We start from the raw sequence: 20,505 nt of genomic DNA, 5'->3' as shown, positions 1-20,505 counted from the left end.
GATCAAATCTGGTTTCAATTTAGAAATTTTAACAAGACCTCCAACAACACTGGCTGAAATGCAGCCGTGACAGAGCCGCTGCCGTGTCTTACAGATAGCTGAAACTCACGGTTGTACCTTTCTACTGACCTCCATACATACTGACAATGATTTGAACCAAGCCGCTGATTTTCAGTCCACCTCTTGTGTAATTTAACGTCCCCGTTTTCCTTCCTTCAGAATGGCCTCATGACAGCCAACCTTCCACTGAGAGTATTTCTGATCAGGCTTCAATGAACAGTAGATGGATCAGCTGAAGGGCCAGTTGCATCTCTCAGATCCTGTGTCTGGTCTTTGCTGGAATTGTTTCATATTTCTTAAGGACATGACTCTCAGATACTGTTCATCTGCATTAGAGGGTTTGTTTGTTTGTTTTTTAGGTCTGCCACTTCTTCTTTTGTCATCCACATCTCCAGTTTCCTCAAATTTTTAAGAACATATATCGAAAGATTCCAAGTTTTTAGCTACTGTAGACATGAAACTGTCATTCCACGAGTTAGGTACCTTTTTTTTAATGTTTTGATGATTCAGAGATCAGTGGTTTTAGATGACAACCCTGAATATCTACTGATCCATACTACAACGCCGCAGTCCCCAAAACCGAATGTATACATTAAAATAAAAACCACTATATTTGATCTACACTTAAAAACAAAAGATTTAAAAACATCCCAATTTATTAATTTCCAAAATACAGACAATGACAATCTTAAGAATTTAAAAGTGGAATTTCAGTTTATCATTAAGGCCAGAAAAACTGATTAGTGATAATAATGGCTCAGTTAACGAGGAGTTCGCTGCACATCAAACCAGAGAGAGAAAATCAAAACACACTGATTATTTAAACAGGATGATCTCCATCGTTGTGTCCTCGGAGGACTGAAACAACACAGTAACAGAGATTAACTATAAAACTGATTATTTACTGAATCATTCAAACTCAAGGAGCAACACTGCAATTGTCTTAAAATCAACAAAGATCTTCATACAGATTTCATTAAAATCAATATATAACAAGATTCCCATCTGAAACGATATGTTATCTTGCACTTACAGTAATGATGACTATATTACATTACATATTGCAAACAAAGCAAAGAACTATAAGAGAAAACAGTAGAAAGGTGCATAAAACTCTTCTTCTCATGCCTTCAGCCAACATCTTGGCAGGAAGGCACTGTGGATTAGAAACATCCATGCCATGTGTCCTGTTGTCGTTTCACCTGAATAGTCTGTTCCAAAAGGATACAAAGGTGTTGGAGTTTAAGGCACCGATGAATACAAGCAGCAGAAGGTAGAGACTCATCATGATGGCAAAATGGTGTCTGAGGAGCCACGAGCGGCTGCGGGAATGTCTGAGGAAGAAAAACAGAAAAGCACGGTGACCATCAGCACAGAAGAGCGAGCTATCAAACCTCGGGATGAAAACAAGTAAACATTTTCATTTTCTTTCATGCTATTGATTATTTATCTGTCAGTTCTCTTAACCACTCATTAAATGAGGGTCACAGCGGAGCTGGAGCCAATCTGACATTGGGCAAGAGGTAAAGTACACCTTGGATCTGGACCCTGTTTTATTTTATTTTATTTTATTTCAAGTGGCTACTCGCGTCCATCCAGCTCTGGGTTTAAGAAGAGATGCCTACACCACTCCTGGTCCAGCCACCTCCTCTAGCTCTGTGGCATTCCCAAGACAGCCAATAGAAAAAATACTGCCAGAATGTCCTGGGTCCATCCTGGGATCGCCTCCTGGGTAGACATGCCTGAAACACCTCACATAGGAGGCACCCAGGAAGCATCCACCACATCAACTGGAGGAGTAGCAGCTCTACACTGAAGTTCACTCTAAGGCCAAGCCCAGATACTCTTCAAAGGAAAGTTGTCTCTACTCAACACTATACTCTCTTTTATTTAATCTGAATTAGTAAATGAATGAGTAAAATAGATAAAAACAAGTTTAAAAAATTGTATTCTGCTTCTCTTCTTTGCTCTTAGTGGGCTGTAATCAGATTACTGAGACTGCGTGCTGGAGGACATTCAAATAAATGTGACCTTTCCACAACTTTCACATTGAATTTCTGATTTGTCAGCCAATCCTGTTCTGTATGAAAGCATTTTTAGGTCTAATGTTGCCTATTCACCAGTACACAAAAGCAAACTGCATCATTTGTCCCAGAAAAGTCTTACCTGGACAGGTGCCTCTGCTGAGAGTAAACAAGCAGGTACTTGACTCGTAAAAGCTGATTATTGGTGACTACAAAGTATTTATGTGGTACATCCCCTCCTTCACTGTTCTTTGCCCTCGAGCGCTGGCGGTCTACAACTTCAGAATCTGAAATGAAAAATGAGCGGAAGGCTTTAATAGGTTCTGATTTAAAGAGCAATAAGCAGGTAGAACATTCCTGGAAAGATTTATGCAGTTACTGAGTGTTTTGAGAGGCATAAAGGTCCGAAATAAATTCAAGACAAAGTGTAGGCCACTTTTTTTTTACCCACAACGTGTCATATTACATCATATAAGAGCATTATCGCTGCCACGAGTACTCTCTGCAGTACTTTGTGACTCCCTGAATTGGTATTTTTTGGCAACAGTGAATTTTTCTGTTTCCCTAACTCTAGCCTGTCTGGACATTAAGTCCTCACTCTTCCTGATAAGTGGAGGTCAGCTGTGAATCAGGAGAGCAGATTGCATGCATACTCCAGTGGGCTGGTCCAAGTGTCCCTGTCCAAGATACTGGACAAAGTGCATCCACGTGAGTGTTTGTAAGAGGTAAAAAGTGCTTAAAAGACAAGAGAATAAAGCAGTGCATTAATGTGTGTGTGAATGAATGAAAGTGACTTGTAAGTGTTTTGAGGGCTAAGTTAGAGTAAATGGAAAAAGTGTACTCCGGGTCAGGGACAGGTTCCTGCCCCAAGTTGGAGGAGTTTGGTCTTGTTCATGAGTGACGGGAGAAGGAAGCGGTAGATCGACAGACGGATTGGTGCAGTGTACTGGTCTGTTGTGGTGAAGAGAGAGCTGAGTGTAAAAGCGAAGCTCTCAATTTACCAGTTGATCTACGTCCCTACCCTCACCTATGGTCACGAGCTGTGGGTAGTGACCGAAAGAACGAGATCGCGAATACAAGAGGTGGATATGGGCTTCCTCTGAAGGGTGGCTGGCCTCTCCCTTAGACATAGGTTGATAAGTTCGGCCATTCGGGAGGGGCTTAGAGTAGAGCCGCTGCTCCTCCACATTGAAAGGAGCCAGTTGAGGTGGTTCGGGCATCTGACAAGGATGCCTCCTGGGCGCCTCCTGGGTGAGGTGTCCTGGGCATGTCCCACTGGGAAGAGGCCCCAGGGCAGACCCAGGACACACTGGAGAGATTATATCCCTCGGCTGGCCTGGGAACGCCTTGGTGTTCCTCTGGACAAGCTGGAGGAGGTGGCTGGGGAGAGGGAGGTCTGGGCTTCTCTGCTTGGGCTGCCGCCTCCACGACCCGACCCCAGATAAGCGGAAGAAAATGGATGGATGGATGGATGGATGGATGGAAGTGTATATAGGTATTTAAGCAATAAAAGTACCTTGTTTTAACCAAGTTAGCACAGGAGCCTTGGTGGATCTTATGCAAGCAAAGAGACTTAAAAACATCACTGTGCATCGTCTACATGATCATTAGTGCAGGCTTGGTACCCACAGCTGTTTTGGTCCCATCAGCACCACCCAGATCCCCATCACCTTTCTCTTTCTCCATCTTATGCTGGCTGATCGTTAGGTATTATTATCTGCTATGTGAAGTATCACGACTCAAGTATCAAACAACAAATACTAATTCTGTTACAGCCTTGTTACATGACGTGTCATTCGAAGTTATCCCTATCTAACATCACTCACCCATCAAGTCCCTCGCCCATTTCTGCTCTGGTTCTGCTCACTCCACCGAATTATGTCTCCCATTATTTGCTCTGTTCCTTTTCTCTTCCCAGTCTCTCTGATTCACTCTTATTTAAAAACTGTGACCCGTCATATATGTACAAATGCACACATTTTTGACCTCTTTACTCCATATGTCTTATTGCTAATTGTTGACAGCTCAGGTGTTTTCATAAACTGTCACTTTTTTGTTGCCTCCTCATAGCTTTGGAATCCATGTTGAAGACATACTGCTTTTACCCGACTGTTAAACATACCTTTTTTCTTCACCTGGCATTTAACATCTGGATGATCAATGACTTCACACAAGGCGACACAGCTCAGCAGTGGACCTAGAATGCTTTCTCTCCAGCCGCTGCTGTGGGGACTGTAGAGGACAGCCATACTGAGGTCACTAGTGAGGTAGGTCCCCTCTCCAAACACCGAGTTCTGCAATGAAAAATGTCCATGTAAGCCCAATGTATCACTCTGATTTACACTCCAGCCCTTCAGCATCCTCTTAAACTTGCCTTGCTCCTCATGATCTGTAAAAAAACAATTTTTTAAATAAGGTTTCGGTACACTGACCTTGTTGAGGTGACAGTGTAGGCCGTTGTGAATAATCGAATGAAAGTTCTCCAAGCGGCTCCCGTGGAAAGCATAGAAAACATCTCGTCCTTCCCTCGTCCTCTCAAACCTCGCGTTCATCTGATCAGAGTACTCCAGCTCAAAGAGGAAGTCTGGCACGGGTGCAGACATCCCTTCATTTTCCGTCAGGCTGCAGAGTTTGGCGTACTAGTGAAGATCGGAGAAACACGCTTGAGCAAAGAAGAAAGCTGTGCAAGTTTGTGGTTTATCTCTCTATGCCTGTAACATACCTCTTCCTTCTGTAGTGTCTTTACAGCAAAGCTCTTTGAAGACAGAATCCAGTGTGCGAGGGCCAAATGATGATCTGCTTCTCCAGGTCGTAGTCTCACCAGCTCTCTCACACCAGGCAACGAGTTCACATCTGCCAGCTGGAGAAGGAAAAACTCCTTTCTTTTATCATATTACCACAAACAGATTCAAATGTCTCTTTTACACACGTCTCTCAAAGTGAGAAGACACCAAAGACATGAAATGATCACAAATTCATCTATGAGTAATAATTGGCATGAAGCTACCATTAACAGCACATCACTGCCACCGAGTGGATATATATCATGTTACATTTGATCAGTTCTCTCAATTATCTTAGCAGACCATATCGCAACTGAAAATAAACAATTCTTGTTTCTTCCCACTCATTCAACACAGGATCATAGGTCAGCCTATATGAGTGGTAGTGGATTTGAGAGTTGATACCGATTACTTGCTGGGAATTTTTCTGAAGTAGCTACATTTTATGTTCTACTGTTGAGTCTGCCATCCCTCTGTCTTCCCCTTTTGTGTAGATGTGTGCATGTATGTTATTTTTTCTAGTTGCCATGTAAAGCTCTGTATCACTTTTCATGTTAATGAGTGTCCTTGTGCTAGGATACCTCTGTCCATAGGCTTGGTGATCATTCTGATCAGTCACCTGAGTGAATGAATATATGGCTGAACTACAGAGGCGCTGCTGCTGTTGGTTTGGTGATCTTGACCCTACCCCTGAGGCTGGTTAAAGCTTGTATGATTAAACTGAGGAGCACTTAGGCAAGCATAGGCTACCAGTGACTATAATCTAGGATCTTCAAGAGGTTTTGACAATCACTTTAGCACTCACCAACTCCTCAAACTCCTTATTGTCACCACTTAAGTAACGAGGAGGGAATGGTCTAAGCAAAGAGTCTCTCTTGTAGTTCTGAGTGGCAGCAACGAAGAGGCTGCATCGCAGGTCTGCTGCTACGGGGTCTCTTTGCAGGCAAGAGCACACCAGCTCTCTGACTGCTTCAGGTGGCAGCATTCCCAGCACTGTGTACAAAGAGATAAGATAGCACACGGCCAAGGTCTAGGTTTCCGCTTTATGCAAGTCTGCAGTCAATAATGACTAAGTTTTTAATCCTCACACATTGAAATATTTCAACTATCAAGGCTCTTGTAGTTTATTTCACTCAAATCCTCACATCAAAGAGGATGCTATAATTTAACATTTAGCTTTTTGGTGAGTATTGTGGCAGTGTGGCATCTCGCTGCCTTTTTTCTTTTACTTTGAAAGATGTTCTGCTTGGGATGCAAACGCTGACATTACACCTCACCCTTGGTTTGCTAAACTAGGACACTAGCTAAATTCAGCTCATCTACTGGAACAATTACATACTTTAGCTTTTGCTAAGTTAGATTGTTTTGGTTTAATACAATCTTTATAAAGTCAATATTAGGACAAAAATGACAGTTCAATTATAGTTACTAATGCTGATTTGTAATGTTAGTCTTACCTTTCTGTATTTGGTTACTAATATTATGCAAAGAAAGCGACGTCTGAGTAGCTAACATTAGCTGAGCCACTACAAGAGAGCATAACTGCCGCTCTTCACTAAATAAAGCCTTGTCGGACTACTGCAGGTCCCCGTATGTATTGGGAATACATCACTGTGGCACTCGTATGAGTTAAATTTGACAGACCTTGTTTAGAAATATAATTTTTGCCCTTACCTTCAGTCTTGCTTAACTCATAGCACTGAAGGGAAAGCTAGCGTTAGCTTCAGGCACTGCTGCGTTCAAGCACAGTTCTGCCTTTTGGAAACCGTATACGAAACACATCAGACAGATGTGCAGCTGAGAAAGCGTGTGAGCCGTGCTATCGAGGCAGTCTGAGACAAAGACGGAGCACAAAATTAATTTCCGCATAGACGCCAATGTGTATTCGGTCTGCTGTTTTAAAACGTTTATTCTACCTGGAGTCTAACATTGCACAGGGCACGCGAAGGCAGGATTCATGAGACCAACTGTACCGATGTTTCAGAGAGCCATCTAATGTTTGACAGTAGCAACTAAACAGTGCTTCAGCTGCTGGGGTGGCACGATAGACAGTCTTAGGCCATTCATATCTTTGTATTTTATTAGGCACACCGATTTAGTGAGATATATGCAAACATACAGTACATTGAAGTACAGAAAAAAAAAGATTTTGGACCATTCTAATACGTTTGAAAGTCAATATTTGATATAAACATATCAGTTTTTCACCACACCCTGAACGCTCTTTGATAAGCTTTCTTATCATTTCTTTAAGCAGACTTCAGAAATAGTTCTCCAGGTTTCTTGAAGGGCATTCAGAGGTCTTTTTTGAATGTTCGCTGCCTTTTGTTCCACTCTTTCTCAAGATCTTCCCACACTGCTTCAGTAATGATGAGGTCCAGGCGCTGGGAAGGCCAGTCTATGACTAATAGTGATCCACTGTTTGATTTGAATCACATGTTTTCCAGATGGTAATATGTGGTGGATCAAAATCTGATGGTATTTTTTGTGTTCATTATTCCATCAATTTGCGAAGATCCCAAACACCACTGTGTTTTCCAGGTGGCTGTCTGCTATACCTCTCTCTCCTGACCTGTTGCCACTGTTCTACAGTCCAGTTCTTGTGTAGTTGGGCATACCTCAGCCTTTTCTTTCTGTTTCCCTTCCTTCAAATCTGTTTTCAAAGACATGTTATATCCATCAATTACTCTTAAATAGAATTAAATAATCTACCAGACCAATTCCTTCAAGAAAACCAAACATTTCCTGTGGAATAGACTACTGTCTTTTGGTCTTTCCGTAGATTTTTATACAACAAACACTAAACTCAGAAATATTTGTGGGTGTTTTCTTGTTTGTTTGTTTTTTGTACTACTTGAACACTAAAATGGTCCTCACATGAGATGACAGTGCCAGCAGTGGCCCACAGCGCATTTAAGTTTGAAACCCCTGTTCAAGTTAGCAGAATATTTACTTTGAATAAAAGAAATCCCTTGGTTGCTTATGGTTTCCCAGTTTCTAATAATACTAATCAAGTCACATGAGGGAATTGTTTCGCAGCCTGGTATAAAAGTGATCAATAAGTCATTTATAAATAATTTACTACTCCTTAGTATCTTTTCAGCTTGATAAGTATTTTAATTGCACACAGCAATTTCAGCCATGCTGATTATGTGGTTTCTTTGGAATAAACTTAACTTACTGTGAAGCAAATTTGTAGTCAAGCATAGGAGAAAAGCACAAGAGAATTGATCCAGTCCATATTAACTTGTTGTACCTCAGGTAAAGGTACTATAATACTATTGTTTTTGGATGAAAATATTTTGCAGCTGGTGCCCGAAGTCTAGAATTTATAACCAAATGCTGCACTTCCTCCCTTGAGAGGATTTGCCAGCTGTTTAATGAGTGTCTCCTTTGCTTGCAGCGACATCTTTTTAGACTTCGTATTGAGCATGTCAGTGCACTGCTACTAAATGCACGGAATAACGAGGGAACAGACCTCATCTAATCATCAAATAACTTGTTGTATAATTGTACATGTTTCGACCCTCTGAAAATAGGGGGTACATATAAAAAGTTCCTGAATCAATTGAATTGAAATCCATTATCTTGGTGTACAGATGCAAAATTACAAAAAAAGTAATTCTACTTATCAAGTGTGTTTTTATTTATTTTGTTTTGTTTTATTTTGTTTTATTTTATTGCACTTGTATATATATTAAAAACTACTACTACTACTACTACTACCACTACTGGGAAAAGAGTTGTACATTGAAATGTATTTATACTACTAGTAAAGCGGTATCTTTATTATGGAAGTAGCTGATAACAGGCAGCCAATCAGGTCAGGTTGTGTAATGCCTCCTCTGATTTTTAACACTGTCAACCTATTGGTTAAGAGCTAAAATATTTCTCCTTTGTGATTGGTCAGGTCAGGTCAGCAACAAATCCATTGTTTTTCCAGGGCCCTGGTCCTACCCGGCCGGGCACAACCCAGCGCCGAGGAGGGGGCAGGTATGTACGTAATGAAAAGACCATACGTCACGTGCCCGCCTCTTACTCCCAACCCCATCATTTAAGGAAATACGCGACATTTTCGTGTGATTAGCGCCAGATCTAGCTGTTTCGGCCACTGTATTTTAATACAGATGAAATCGTAGGATGCAATTTAAACGGACGGAGGTATTCTAGCGACATTCACGGACTGAACCGGAGGTAGGACATCGCATTTTCATTCATTGGTCTCCAGCTAGAGAGGGAGGGAAAATATTGGATTTTTTTTATTTTATTTTATTTTATTTTAGCGGATTCTAGCTTCGGTAAAACCTCGAAATTTGTAGGCCGGGCTGTTTACTGCGAGGAGTTTGTGCTCGACTTGCTCGACGTCCGGATGATGAACAAGAGCCCCGATGCAGCAGCCTGTCGCGCAGGCTGAAGGACGCTTCTCCATCGCCTGTAATCTCAATGCACTACCCCACTGCAGCATCACTGCCGCCAGCCGAACGAAATACACGTCTAAGACAGCCGGCGATTCACAATGAATAAAAGCAACTTCAGCCAGACAGCATTTTCGTGGCATAGATTGGTTTATCTGTGCCAGAAAGATGCCCTTCAATACACCATGCGTCCACCATGACGTGCGCTACAAATATGATTTTCTAACACAGTTAAATATGGAAGGTAGTTGATTATGGCCTGCTTAGCAAGGAGAACGCGATAAACAGAGAGTAACGTCTATATAATCCAGCCTTTAAGCTCAATAGGCCTTTCAAACGCCTATTTTGAATCCCAAAGGATATGCATTCGAGATCACGACAAGGCCACACTGTGTCCTGGAGCGCGCATTACACCGCTAAAATATGTGACCAAGAAAACTGGTTCATCTCAGTCTATCTGATGCTCCTCTGGAGGCTGGGTACCACCATGGGTACCTCCTCTCTCCAAATCGTGTCAGGATGTCAAAGACTCCTATTGCAGTGATTGTGGCCTGTTGCTTACAAGCAGGGCCGGGATAGTAAGTGATGTTGCACTTAATCATGCACTTCTCTCCTTTTCTGCAGTTTGCTTTTCAAGGGAGCTGAGATTGAAGAACTCTGTGTGCCTGGTTTACAAGTGGCGGAAAGCAGTGAATCATGGCAGGTGAGCTTCCCCCTTTTATAAAGGTTGAATAAAAGCTCATGCACCTCTCTTGACTTGATTTCTTCTTGATGTGAAGCACTGAATCATGTCTCTGTGTCCTAGAAAACAACTTCCCTCCCCTTCCTCGCTTCATCCCCCTTAAGCCATGTTTTTACCAAGACTTCAACGAGATCCCAGACCAACACCGCACTATGTGCAAGAGGCTCTACTACCTCTGGATCTGTGAGTGTACCTGCAGGAAATGCTTTTTATTTTCTTTGCATTTGGAAGCAGTCGGTATTTGCATGCATCTAGCTGTAACCCGTTAACCTGTCTACTTCTCTTCCTCCTCATGCCGGGCTGCTTTGTTTTACCCAAAATATTATGAGAACTAAAGAGTGCAAACACTCCGTGCAGCTGGGAAACTAGATTGGCCGGTCTCACATTATGTCACAGAGCCAGATAACCACCGTTTTCATTTTACCGTGGTTTTTATTTTGAGGGGTAAAGTTCGAAAATGATTTAGCTCACAGATTTACTTTGTGGTTTGTGATTTGACTGACAAACTGTTTACAAATCTGAAGCCCAATTGAGGTCCCCCGGGCAGAAAATGAGGACTTCAGCTATATTTTTTTAATTTCCCAAGAAAATAATTTATTTACACAAATCAGTGGGGTACAAAATGAAAAATGGTACATCGTGAAACAAAGTTACAATCCAATACCAATATTTGATAGTATTGATACTTGGATTGTTCCATTCACCTCTAATGTATGCTATAACTCTTAGAATATAATACAGAAGTATGTGTGTGCAATCTTAGGCTTGACAGGTGTCACCTGTCACAGAAAGAGGAGTTATTGTACAGTTTTATAGTGAACGATAGGAATAATTTCCAAAAACATTTATGCTCTTTGTTTATTCCCCACTATTATCTGAGATCCACTAACTCTTAACTCATTAATGAAGAACATAATTTGTACATAATTACAGTCACATGAGTATTATGGTATGTTTTTCATTATCACATAGGTGCTGCTATTTAAAGCAAAAATGTAAGTCTGGTGAAAAGAGTTTAGAGTATATGTTATGTTGGGTGGAAATGGTGTGCTGAATAAAATGCACCTCTATATCATATTTTATTATTGTAGTTTAAGTCTTGAATGTAGAACTGGAAATATGGCAGTGTGTAGTTGTTGGTCTTCATAGTGATTAAATCCTGCTGAGTTATGAGTAATGATGGAGCCTGCGGGGTGTTTGCTGTAGCGTTTTTTTTTTGTTTGTTTGTTTGTTTCCTCACTCTTTTATGTTTTTGTCATTCTTCCTCTCTGTGACGCTGATAGTGCATAGTGCCACGCTAGCTGTTAATCTGATTGGTTGCCTGGCATGGATGTGTGGAGGCGGTGGAGCTACCAACTTTGGCATGGCTATCCTGTGGCTCATCCTCTTCACCCCTTGTTCCTACGTGTGCTGGTTCAGGCCCATCTACAAGGCCTTGAAGTAAGCGTGTTTCCCTCTGAGTTACACTTCTTCCTGCTGTTCCGCTGAATCAGATCGTTTCTGACGATTAGTCTCTCCACGCAGGACAGACAGCTCATTCAACTTCATGGCTTTCTTCTTCGTCTTCATGGCCCAGGTGGTGATCAGTATTATCCAGACTGTTGGCATTCCAGGCTGGGGAGTGTGGTAAGAGTTTGTACTGGTTTATTAAAAGTAATGTGTACAGATGAAATGGAAATTAACTGGCATGTATAGAGTTTATTTCTTGTCTTATATTGTTGTTAAAGATGATTCTAGAAGCACCTGAATCAAGGGGTATACTTTGTAATCTAATCTAAAGCATACACTTTCATTCAAAAAATAATTTTTTTCTAAACCAATGAGGCTTTAAAGAGGTTCATTATCCTTCTGAGGTCTAAGCCATCAAACTTTAACTCCTAATTCTTAAATCATTTTTTTGGTGATAAAATATGATTAACTTTGATGCATGGTTGTTTTCTTTGTTCCCTGATTGCCAAGATCTGGGAAAATAATTTAATAAATGAAATAACTATATTCCCATCACCTAGGTTTAGAGTTAGTGTTTGGGTTTTCCACCACCACATAAGTATACTGTAATATACTCAACCTCTCTTTAACGTTAATGTACTGAAGAGAAATGGGAAATATTAAAAAGCAGGTATACAAGCAGTTTTTTACCCCTTGTAAATCCTTTTTGTTCGAACCACCATTAGCAGACGGCCTGCTATACCTCCTGAGCTACAGCAACCCCAGGAGACACCCTTTAGGAAAACACAGAGTTTGTCCAGCACAAGGCTCTCTACAACTTCCATTTTGATCAGGCTGTTTTGAACTCCACAAACACAACAACCAGCTGATCCGAACAGAATCATGCCTGAATTATTCTTCGGCAGGAAATCTATGCTGTAGCTTTCGTTGTAACTGAAAACTCTTTTTAACTCTACACTGTAACCTGACATTCAGCTTTTAAGAAATGTATCTATATGCTGGCTCAATGGCATGGAGGGTTGCGATGTAGGGTTAAGAGGGGTTTCTGGTTGTAAAGTTAGGATGTAGATTTTCTGCAGAAGTCTACATCAGGCTTTAGGCACAGCATAGATTAGTAATTCACAGCTTCTAACAATAGTCTCTAAATATTTTGGTATCAATCTTAAAAATCCAATATCAGAATTATCTAGAATTATCAAGCTTAATGTACTATTTAAATATGGCGTATTGTGAGCATATGATGATTCTTCTGTGCTTCTTCTTCAGCGGTTGGCTGGCCACCATCACCTTCTTCAGCACCAACATTGGCTCAGCTGTGGTCATGCTGATTCCCACCATCATGTTCACTGCAGTGGCTGTTTTATCCTTCATCGCCCTCTCAAAGGTGAGTGACAGATTTCTACCTGGTCACAGAAATTATTAGATCAATCAGTGCTGGTATTATCAAGTGAAAGATAGCAATCCAGTCCAAGTAGCATTGAATAATTAGCTTGTATTATAATGCCAGCGCCGTTTCCCACTTAAAGGGAAGCAGTGATAACATGACATTTGATCCATTTGCACTAGCAACAGAAATTTTTGGAGGTGATATTTATTTATTTCAGGCTGTTTTTAAATCCCTTTTTGGTGAATGCAAGGAATCCATGAGGGGCCCAAGTACTTATTAGAACTTGGTGATCAGAGGTTATTGTGGCTGTTTTTTTTGTTTTTGTTTTGTTTGTTTTGTTTGGGGGGGGGGTTTCTATAACTCTGTATTTGACAACATATTACAGTAAGGTTTAATAGGATAACATTATGACGTTTTCTATACAAAATGTCGAAGGTTGACTTCACTATGACATCAGAGTGTTCTGCAAAAACATTTGAAGCCACAACTCTTGAAAAGAAGAGGGGATTGTGACCATATTTCATGATTGGTGGCATCTAAGTTGATGATGCTAATCCCGAGTTCTAACGTTAAAGCTTTGGTCAAGGTGTGACTGTTTTGTGCTGCAGGATTAAAGATGTGTGTGAAGCATCCACCTTTTAGAATCTGTTGTTTCTTTAAGGCTATTATTCTAGTGTTTTAACTATACCTGCTAAGTCATTGTGGCAATTTCTTACCATGGGAATGCTGTCCATCTATCACCACACCCTCATATATCAATCAGCGGTATTCTTTGCTCTCATTGGTAGTTGCTTCACTTTGTGGATCCCAAGTTAACGGGTCCCAAAATAGCAACACCAGGAGTTATTTTGTCTTGATGTCACTTATTGTCATTGAGGGTCCGATGCCCCTTTGGCTGTGCCTGCCCACATGGACATTACATAAATCAATCGGTAGTCATGACTAGGTGGCATAAACACACAGCTCTGGATCTGCACTCAGCTCTTTTGTCCAATAAACTGTGACAAAAAACTAGATGATTGTGAAAACTATCTTTTTGATTTTAGTAAAGCACAGCAAAGCAAAGATATTACAAGAGGGGCCTCAGGAACGACAGAAATTCAGTTTGAAATTACTTGCAAGTATGTACCATTACATATTTATATAAATTTATTATTCATATAAAAAGTGAAGTAAAAACGGTAATAACAGTTGGTTATGTTGTGATAGTGCTCATTACTCTGACCTGAATTTACCGCTCCTGTATTAAAGTTTGTGTCCCAGGCAGGCGGGTCACAGATTGGCCTTAACACTTTGCTTAAGACTGGGTAGGATTAGCAATGAATAGCCAACAGCCTGTGTTTATGTTTTTAATACATTTTTCAGAGAAATACATCAGTTTGCCTTGTGTTTCGATCAGAAGATCTAAGATCGGGTGGGCTTCATGGGATTTTCTGGTTTTTAAGTGGGCCGCAGCATAGTGATGATTTTTCATCCACTTCATTATTGTTTTTTCATATTGGTATAAATTCAACAAAAACAAGATATTAGTGTATTTAAAATGCAACATTAAAGTAGTAAATAATCATAAATATCCCACTGCAGAATTGTCACATACAAGGTGCGTCAACTTCATTAAGAACGTCATTAAGATATAGGATGATATCATTTAGTATTATAAGCTGGGAATTTCTTGCGTTACAGCAGGTATAACATTATTTAAACATGACAAGCATTGGGAGTGTAAGTCTCAAATATATCTTTTTCGGTCTAGAATTGCTTAGGAACAGCTCTTTGGAAAGTAAATGTTGCCAATAATGTGGTCATGACACAAAAAAATGAGGTGCCACTACAGACAAATAATAAAATTCACCTTTTCTTTATGGTAATTTGGTCAATTTTACAAATTTAAAAAAGTAAAAGTCATACTTGATAGAGAGTAAAATTCATGTTGAATCCCATTTCTCCTTTCTGTCTTTTTTTAGGTGCATAACTTCTACCGCGGCAGTGGTGGCAGCCTGGGTAAAGCCCAGGAGGAGTGGGCTACGGGTGCCTGGAAGAACCCCCATGTCCAGCAGGCAGCCCAGCAGGCCGCCATGGGGGCTGCTCAAGGTGCCATGCAGCAGAATCAGTACTCAGCAGCTCCCACCTACAACTACGACGAACCCATGTAGGACAGAGGAGTAGGCCAGGCGGCTGAGTGGGAGAACTAAAAAGGGATCAATTAAGAACACAATTCAGAATTAGGTGCCCGTCATTATAACACTGTAATGCTGAACTCAAACAGAACAATGTAAAAGTCATGTTTTTGGTGCAAATGTACTGGGATTTCATTATTTTACTCGGTTCACATTTAAATCAACAGTTATTTTAAAAAGCAAAAAATGTTGCTGTTGTTTTATGCTGCTCAGTTGTAGCTGGTCGGTGTTGTTTTCCAACAGAGACACATAGCCTAAAATAGGTAGACCCAGTCCCCTGAGCATCTTCAGTTTATTTGAGTAGGTGGTCTCCAATGTCACTCTGTAAATTTTCTAATGATCTTTAATGTGATATTTAAGGGACTGAAACAGCTATATTGTTAAGGGTCTTTACTTTTATTAGCCTTGAAGATCACCAATGCTGAAACAGTTATTTCTCAGCTGATGTAATGGACTAGCTGTTTGGCTAAATTCTTATATACAAATGTCAAGAATTTTTTATTTCCCATTAAAGGAATAGTTTGACCATCTTGGGAAACACCTTAATTCACTCTCTTGCTTCAGGGTTATATATAGGGTATTATAAAATTAATCTTTGCTAGCAGCCAGTTAGCTTGAATTAGCAAAAAGACCAGAAACTAAAGCTGAAACAGATAGTTTGGCTTTATCCAAGGATATTAAAATCTTCTTAGCAATTATAGCTAGCAGTATAGCTCTAATAATCTGACTAGCTCGTTATATGTCACTTAAGAGCTCTTAGAGGCAGATTTTATTTCATTTTGACAAAGTCATGCAAGCTGTTTCTCACAGATGTGAAAGATCCACAGATCGCAAGGGGAAAATATGTACTCTCCAACGGGCTAGCAAGTGGTTCCTGGATATTGCCAATAGTCACCAGGTGAAATCACTCAAAAAAAAAAGGGTGCAACACCAAAAACCTCCCTTGTGGTTGCTTTGGTTGCTAGCAGGTCAAATTTAGTTTGCATTGAAGATGCTGACTTGTATGCAAATGCTCGCTAACTATTGACCTAGCAGCAGTAAAACTTGAAAAAGTGCAACTTAACCAGGAACGTTCTGCCTTTTGAAACATGTTGGCTGCACCGCTGAGGCACAACTTTTATTTTAAAGGCTAACGTTTTCCGTTTCACCACAGCTCAGATAGCAGTTAGACAGTTTTTGTAGACAAGTTAGCATCTTCCTTGCAAACTACTAGCAACCGCAGCAATCTGTTAGCGACCAAAGCTATTTCATATTTACATACAGATGTGACAGGGGTTGCTTTTTAACTTACAGCAAGAAATTAATTGGATCAAACTACCTATTTCTTAAAGGTTATGGTACATTTTAAGTAACCTTTTGAGTTGTTGTTTTTTTTTAAAATTATGCTTAAATACCAGTAAAGAAACTCATCATCTTTCTCTGCTTTTTTTCTTTCCTTTTTTTTGATTGAAAAAGAAAGTTAAACCGACTAAAATGAATATTCTAAAAAACAGAAATATGGAGTTTTTGTTTTGGTGATCTTTTTGACAGTATAAGTCGATTTATTTACATTCTCAGGAAAAGTCTAATAGCTGTTTTTAAATTCTACCTGTAAAGCCTGTAGAGCTTCAACATGTCGGGCTTTTGTCTCCTTATATCGCCCCTATTGACCATGTTTGGTTTTGTCGTTACATACTAGTTTTATGTTGAGCAGGCTGAGTTTAGTTCAAGTATTTCATTTTTTTTTTCATGTTAAAGTGAAGCACACGCAGTATTTAAAGATTGGAGTTTATTGGTCAGACATTCCAAATCGATGTTAGTATAAAGGTCAAAGTGAAAGAAAACCAAAACACTTGCAGGTTATGGTAAGTAATAGTAATAATTGTTGTAAGGTGGTCATAACATTGTATGGAGTGATGGATGTTTACTCTCCCTTTGGCAAACTCTCCCGCTTACCCCTACGTGTAAATGCTTCAGTGACTCCTTGTTTCTGAAATTCGGGATTTCAGGCCTTAGTGTGTTATTTCGTGGATGTTGGTGTTATTCCATGAGTTGGTGTAATAAGAAATCTACATAAAAGAAAAAAAAAGAATATTAAATTCAATCCAGCTATTTCTTTATGGAGTAAAATATCACAAAAAGACATTCGTGCGTAGCCCCGGTGAGGCCTGATGTGTTCAGTCAGAGACGGTGTCGTTCTGGTTTCTTCGAGTCTTTGAAAGCTTCAGCATACAGTAGATGGTTCGTACAGTCGAACACTATTAGATTTAAAACAGTGAAGTTATCTGAATCCTCGTTACTTTAAAATCTGTGAGTCGTCTTGTCTGATTGTGATGACGTGGTTTCCAGTAGGCTGTTTGTTGTGCTACCTTTTAGTTGTTTTGTTTATCTCTCTTTTTTCCTGTGTATTTGAATGACGTGTGGATGCTTGTGAAGCACATGATTTGTTGTGTCTTTCTGTTTTTTGTTTTTTTACTATACTTTTTGTTTTTGGAAAAAAAAGTAAGTAATATTTGCGCTGGTTTTCCTCTTGGCATCGGTGCAAACTTCATTCAGAGTGGAGCAATACTAACAGTAGAGTTATTACAATCAGCTGGGGTCCTGTTGTGCAGCCTTTAAATACAGGAAGAAAAATGTTACCAACCCCAACCTAAAGTGTCATAAAATGAATAGCTAGCCTGTTTTTGAGTTGGACACCACTTGTATGATTTTACAGTTTCATAGCATTTTCACCAGCACATGCACACACAGAAGTAAGGAGGTGTAACCCTGTAAAAAGTACCATACATCCGCTCATCTGTTAGTAAATGCACAGCTGGCCATTTCTATAACGTAAATGTGAATTTTTTTGCACAAAGTTGAACAAATAAGCTACTTTCCCTGTGTATGTAGTAAGTTGGTGAACTTTGGATCAGTCCAAACTTTCCGCCATATGTACATACGGCACAATTCATGTGTTTATGGAAATTGCAGCTGTGTAGTTATTGTGTAGCAGGAGCCGCTTATACACTTAATGCCACTGTATCAAAGCTTCTGAAAGCCATTTTCCATCTTATTCCCACATGTACTGTATGTTGTGTAAAATGTATTAACATGTACTATATCATAAGTATATATGAATATATAATTACTTGAGGTGCAGTAAATATTTGCCATGGATCAAACAAATTGAGTAGGCCCTAAATAGTCGAATAAGTCATTTGAGGGGGCTGCGTCTCCACGAGTGAACGAGGAAAACATTTTGTGTATTACTTTTGTATTATTTGGTCTTACCCTAATAGATATTAAATAGTTCTTGTTGCATCCTGTTTTGTTATGTGATCAGTTTGCATACGGGTACTATACAGTTGTAGATATGGAAAATGTAACTTTTTTTTAAATGAACTATTGACTTTTAGGTGTAAATAGCTGTGTCGAGTAGCTGACCTTCAATTTCTTCTGTCCAAATACAAACCTTAAATATTCTAATATTCATCTCACCTCCGACATAATTGAATTTTGATTCTTTTCTAGGTTAAAACTCGCTAAAAAAAAAAAAAAATCCAATTTAGCCTAAACATGGTGATGAACAGTGATGTGGTTTCTTTTTACATCATAAATTACAATTCATAAACACTTTTATGGATGCTTCATTTTTAAGGAAGGTTGATGATTTGAATACTCCAAATGAATCAGGGGCATTTGTATATATCATTCATTTCATACCTCAGCACACTGTATCCGATTATTACAACTGGAAATGATGTGGTAGTGGAGTAGTAACTAAGTAACCTATAATAAATTACAGAGTTATAAAATATAACAAAATGGTTCTAATAGATACAAATAGCTCTAATTATAAATATTCCAGATGCTGATCACTATGCTAGACAATCTCCCAGTTTATATTTGTTATATTTGTTCAACCTGCCATCAGCAGCCAATCAGCAACTAAGTTTAAATCAGAGAGGGAATAGAGCAGGTTAATGAGGGTGGCAATAAAAGAAAAACACAAGAGGAAGCCCATTGCTTTCTCCATATCCCCCCTGACTCGTATTTCTGTAGCTTTGCTCTTTGCTAGTGCCATCGTCCCTGCTGGTAGCATGAGATGGTACTTGCAGCCTATTCAGGTTGCATATCCATGCATGCTGTCACAAGAAAATTTACTGGGTCTTCCTGCACAGTCCAGCACAGAAATGGAGAAGGGCATCAACCAGGCAGCAGGACCAGCCCCTTTGTGCGAGGAGGAACAGGAGGAGCTCTCCAAAGTGACCTGCAGCAGGCTACTCGTGTAAATGTTTTGTCAGAAACAATGAGATCTGCCAGTGAAGCGCCATGTGAGCCCTGAGCACATGTGACAGATGTGAAAGGGTCTGGACACAGCGTGTTCAAAATTACGCTACCAGCAACATCATCCAGCATGATCCTTCAAGGCATATTCTTGAAGGATACCATAAACCTCCATGTTCCAGCCAGCAGTACCAGGCTAAAACCCTCGGATCTGATGGTGGCCTCACCCATCATGTTCCCCAGGCACATCCATGACTTTATCCAAGTCTGGGGGAAGATTCCCAGCACACCATCCACCATCACTTCACGAGTGTTCCCAGATGTTGGGAGTGCACATGCAAGTGGGGGCTGTAAACAGTAATGAGTACTAAATGAGCTGCATCAGCCTGTAATTTGAATTTTTAACTCTGCTTTTTGTGGTTTTGAATCCAGCCCTCAACAAGCTGCTGAAAGGGTTTACACTGACCGTTATATCATTTCATTCTCAACAATTTATACTGCATCCATGCTTACCAGTAAAGATTTTCATCTTGAATATTTCATTCATCAAGAGCCAATGTATATTTTAAGTGTTTCCTTAATTTCCTGGAGGTGTAAAAAGAATTTATGGATTCCTAAACACAGCTCTAAGAGATTAAGTATTTACCCAATTATTCCAATAAACTACAGACTTAAAGGATATCAATCCTTTGTAGTAATGTTTGTAAACTCACTTGAGTACAAATATTTGCTAAATAAGCAACAGAAACAATTTCCCAAAGGTTTTGTATTTATGTAGTTATTTACACCTTTGCCAAATTTTGAGTCAAATATTCAATTTGTACAATTTTAGTTATATTTAAGTATTTGAATACATTTTCCACGCTTGGCAATAAGAATAATGTAAAACCAGGGAACTCTGAAACTAAACTTTAACATCACTACTAATTATTGCACTTGAGATAAAACCAGATAAGAGTTACCTTACTCTGAATGTGCCGGTAGATTTTACCTCATTTTAACTATTTTTCTTTTAAGTACATAAATTATTACACTACATTGTAAATATGCAACTACATAATAAAATTGTGTAAATTACTTAATACACATTACAACTGCCACCTAATCATCAACTTTAAATTATGGAGAAATATATTTGATATTCAAGAGAAACAAAAACTAAAAAATTTGCTACTGAATAAAATGTAAATTAAAACAATTGAAAAACTTTACAACTCCAA

At 39.6% G+C, this 20,505-nt stretch overlaps 2 protein-coding genes across 3 annotated transcripts; one reads left to right on the top strand and one right to left on the bottom strand.

Moving 5' to 3' along the window:
• Positions 1 to 679: 679 nt before the first annotated feature.
• parp16 (poly (ADP-ribose) polymerase family, member 16) lies at positions 680 to 6,517 on the bottom strand. The gene is made up of 7 exons (XM_082538416.1): positions 6,325 to 6,517; positions 5,673 to 5,860; positions 4,807 to 4,944; positions 4,517 to 4,723; positions 4,207 to 4,378; positions 2,227 to 2,371; positions 680 to 1,394 (listed from the first exon to the last, which is right to left on the bottom strand). Exons 1-7 carry the CDS (start codon positions 6,380 to 6,382, stop codon positions 1,259 to 1,261), a joined length of 1,044 nt encoding a protein of 347 aa, XP_082394542.1. The 5' UTR covers positions 6,383 to 6,517; the 3' UTR covers positions 680 to 1,258.
• scamp5a (secretory carrier membrane protein 5a) lies at positions 5,884 to 18,324 on the top strand. 2 transcript variants are annotated; one of them, XM_082538418.1, is made up of 7 exons: positions 5,884 to 6,050; positions 9,907 to 9,985; positions 10,088 to 10,207; positions 11,308 to 11,464; positions 11,549 to 11,650; positions 12,740 to 12,857; positions 14,825 to 18,324. In XM_082538418.1, exons 2-7 carry the CDS (start codon positions 9,979 to 9,981, stop codon positions 15,011 to 15,013), a joined length of 693 nt encoding a protein of 230 aa, XP_082394544.1. In that variant the 5' UTR covers positions 5,884 to 6,050; positions 9,907 to 9,978; the 3' UTR covers positions 15,014 to 18,324. The 2 variants fall into 2 exon arrangements, with proteins under 2 accessions (XP_082394544.1, XP_082394543.1); XM_082538417.1 differs by lacking the exon at positions 5,884 to 6,050 and adding an exon at positions 8,815 to 9,061.
• The last annotated feature ends 2,181 nt before the right edge of the window (positions 18,325 to 20,505 follow it).

The sequence above is a fragment of the Aulonocara stuartgranti genome (genome assembly GCF_965226115.1).
Source record: "Aulonocara stuartgranti genome assembly, chromosome: 7".
In the NCBI taxonomy this organism is placed as follows: Eukaryota; Metazoa; Chordata; class Actinopteri; order Cichliformes; family Cichlidae; genus Aulonocara; species Aulonocara stuartgranti.
Note: the sequence above shows the minus strand (reverse complement) of the source record. Positions and strands in the feature narration are given on the sequence as shown.

Excerpts from the sequence above, each read along its gene's own strand:
- parp16 (XM_082538416.1), bottom strand. The coding sequence starts at position 6,382 with ATGTTAGCTACTCAGACGTCGCTTTCTTTGCATAATATTAGTAACCAA. Across the intron at positions 4,945-5,672 it reads ATAAGGAGTTTGAGGAGTTG|CTGGCAGATGTGAACTCGTT; the intron begins GTGAGTGCTAAA and ends TTCCTTCTCCAG. Across the intron at positions 2,372-4,206 it reads ATGCCAGGTGAAGAAAAAAG|ATTCTGAAGTTGTAGACCGC; the intron begins GTATGTTTAACA and ends TTTTCATTTCAG.
- scamp5a (XM_082538418.1), top strand. Across the intron at positions 10,208-11,307 it reads GCTCTACTACCTCTGGATCT|TGCATAGTGCCACGCTAGCT; the intron begins GTGAGTGTACCT and ends TGACGCTGATAG. Across the intron at positions 12,858-14,824 it reads CCTTCATCGCCCTCTCAAAG|GTGCATAACTTCTACCGCGG; the intron begins GTGAGTGACAGA and ends GTCTTTTTTTAG.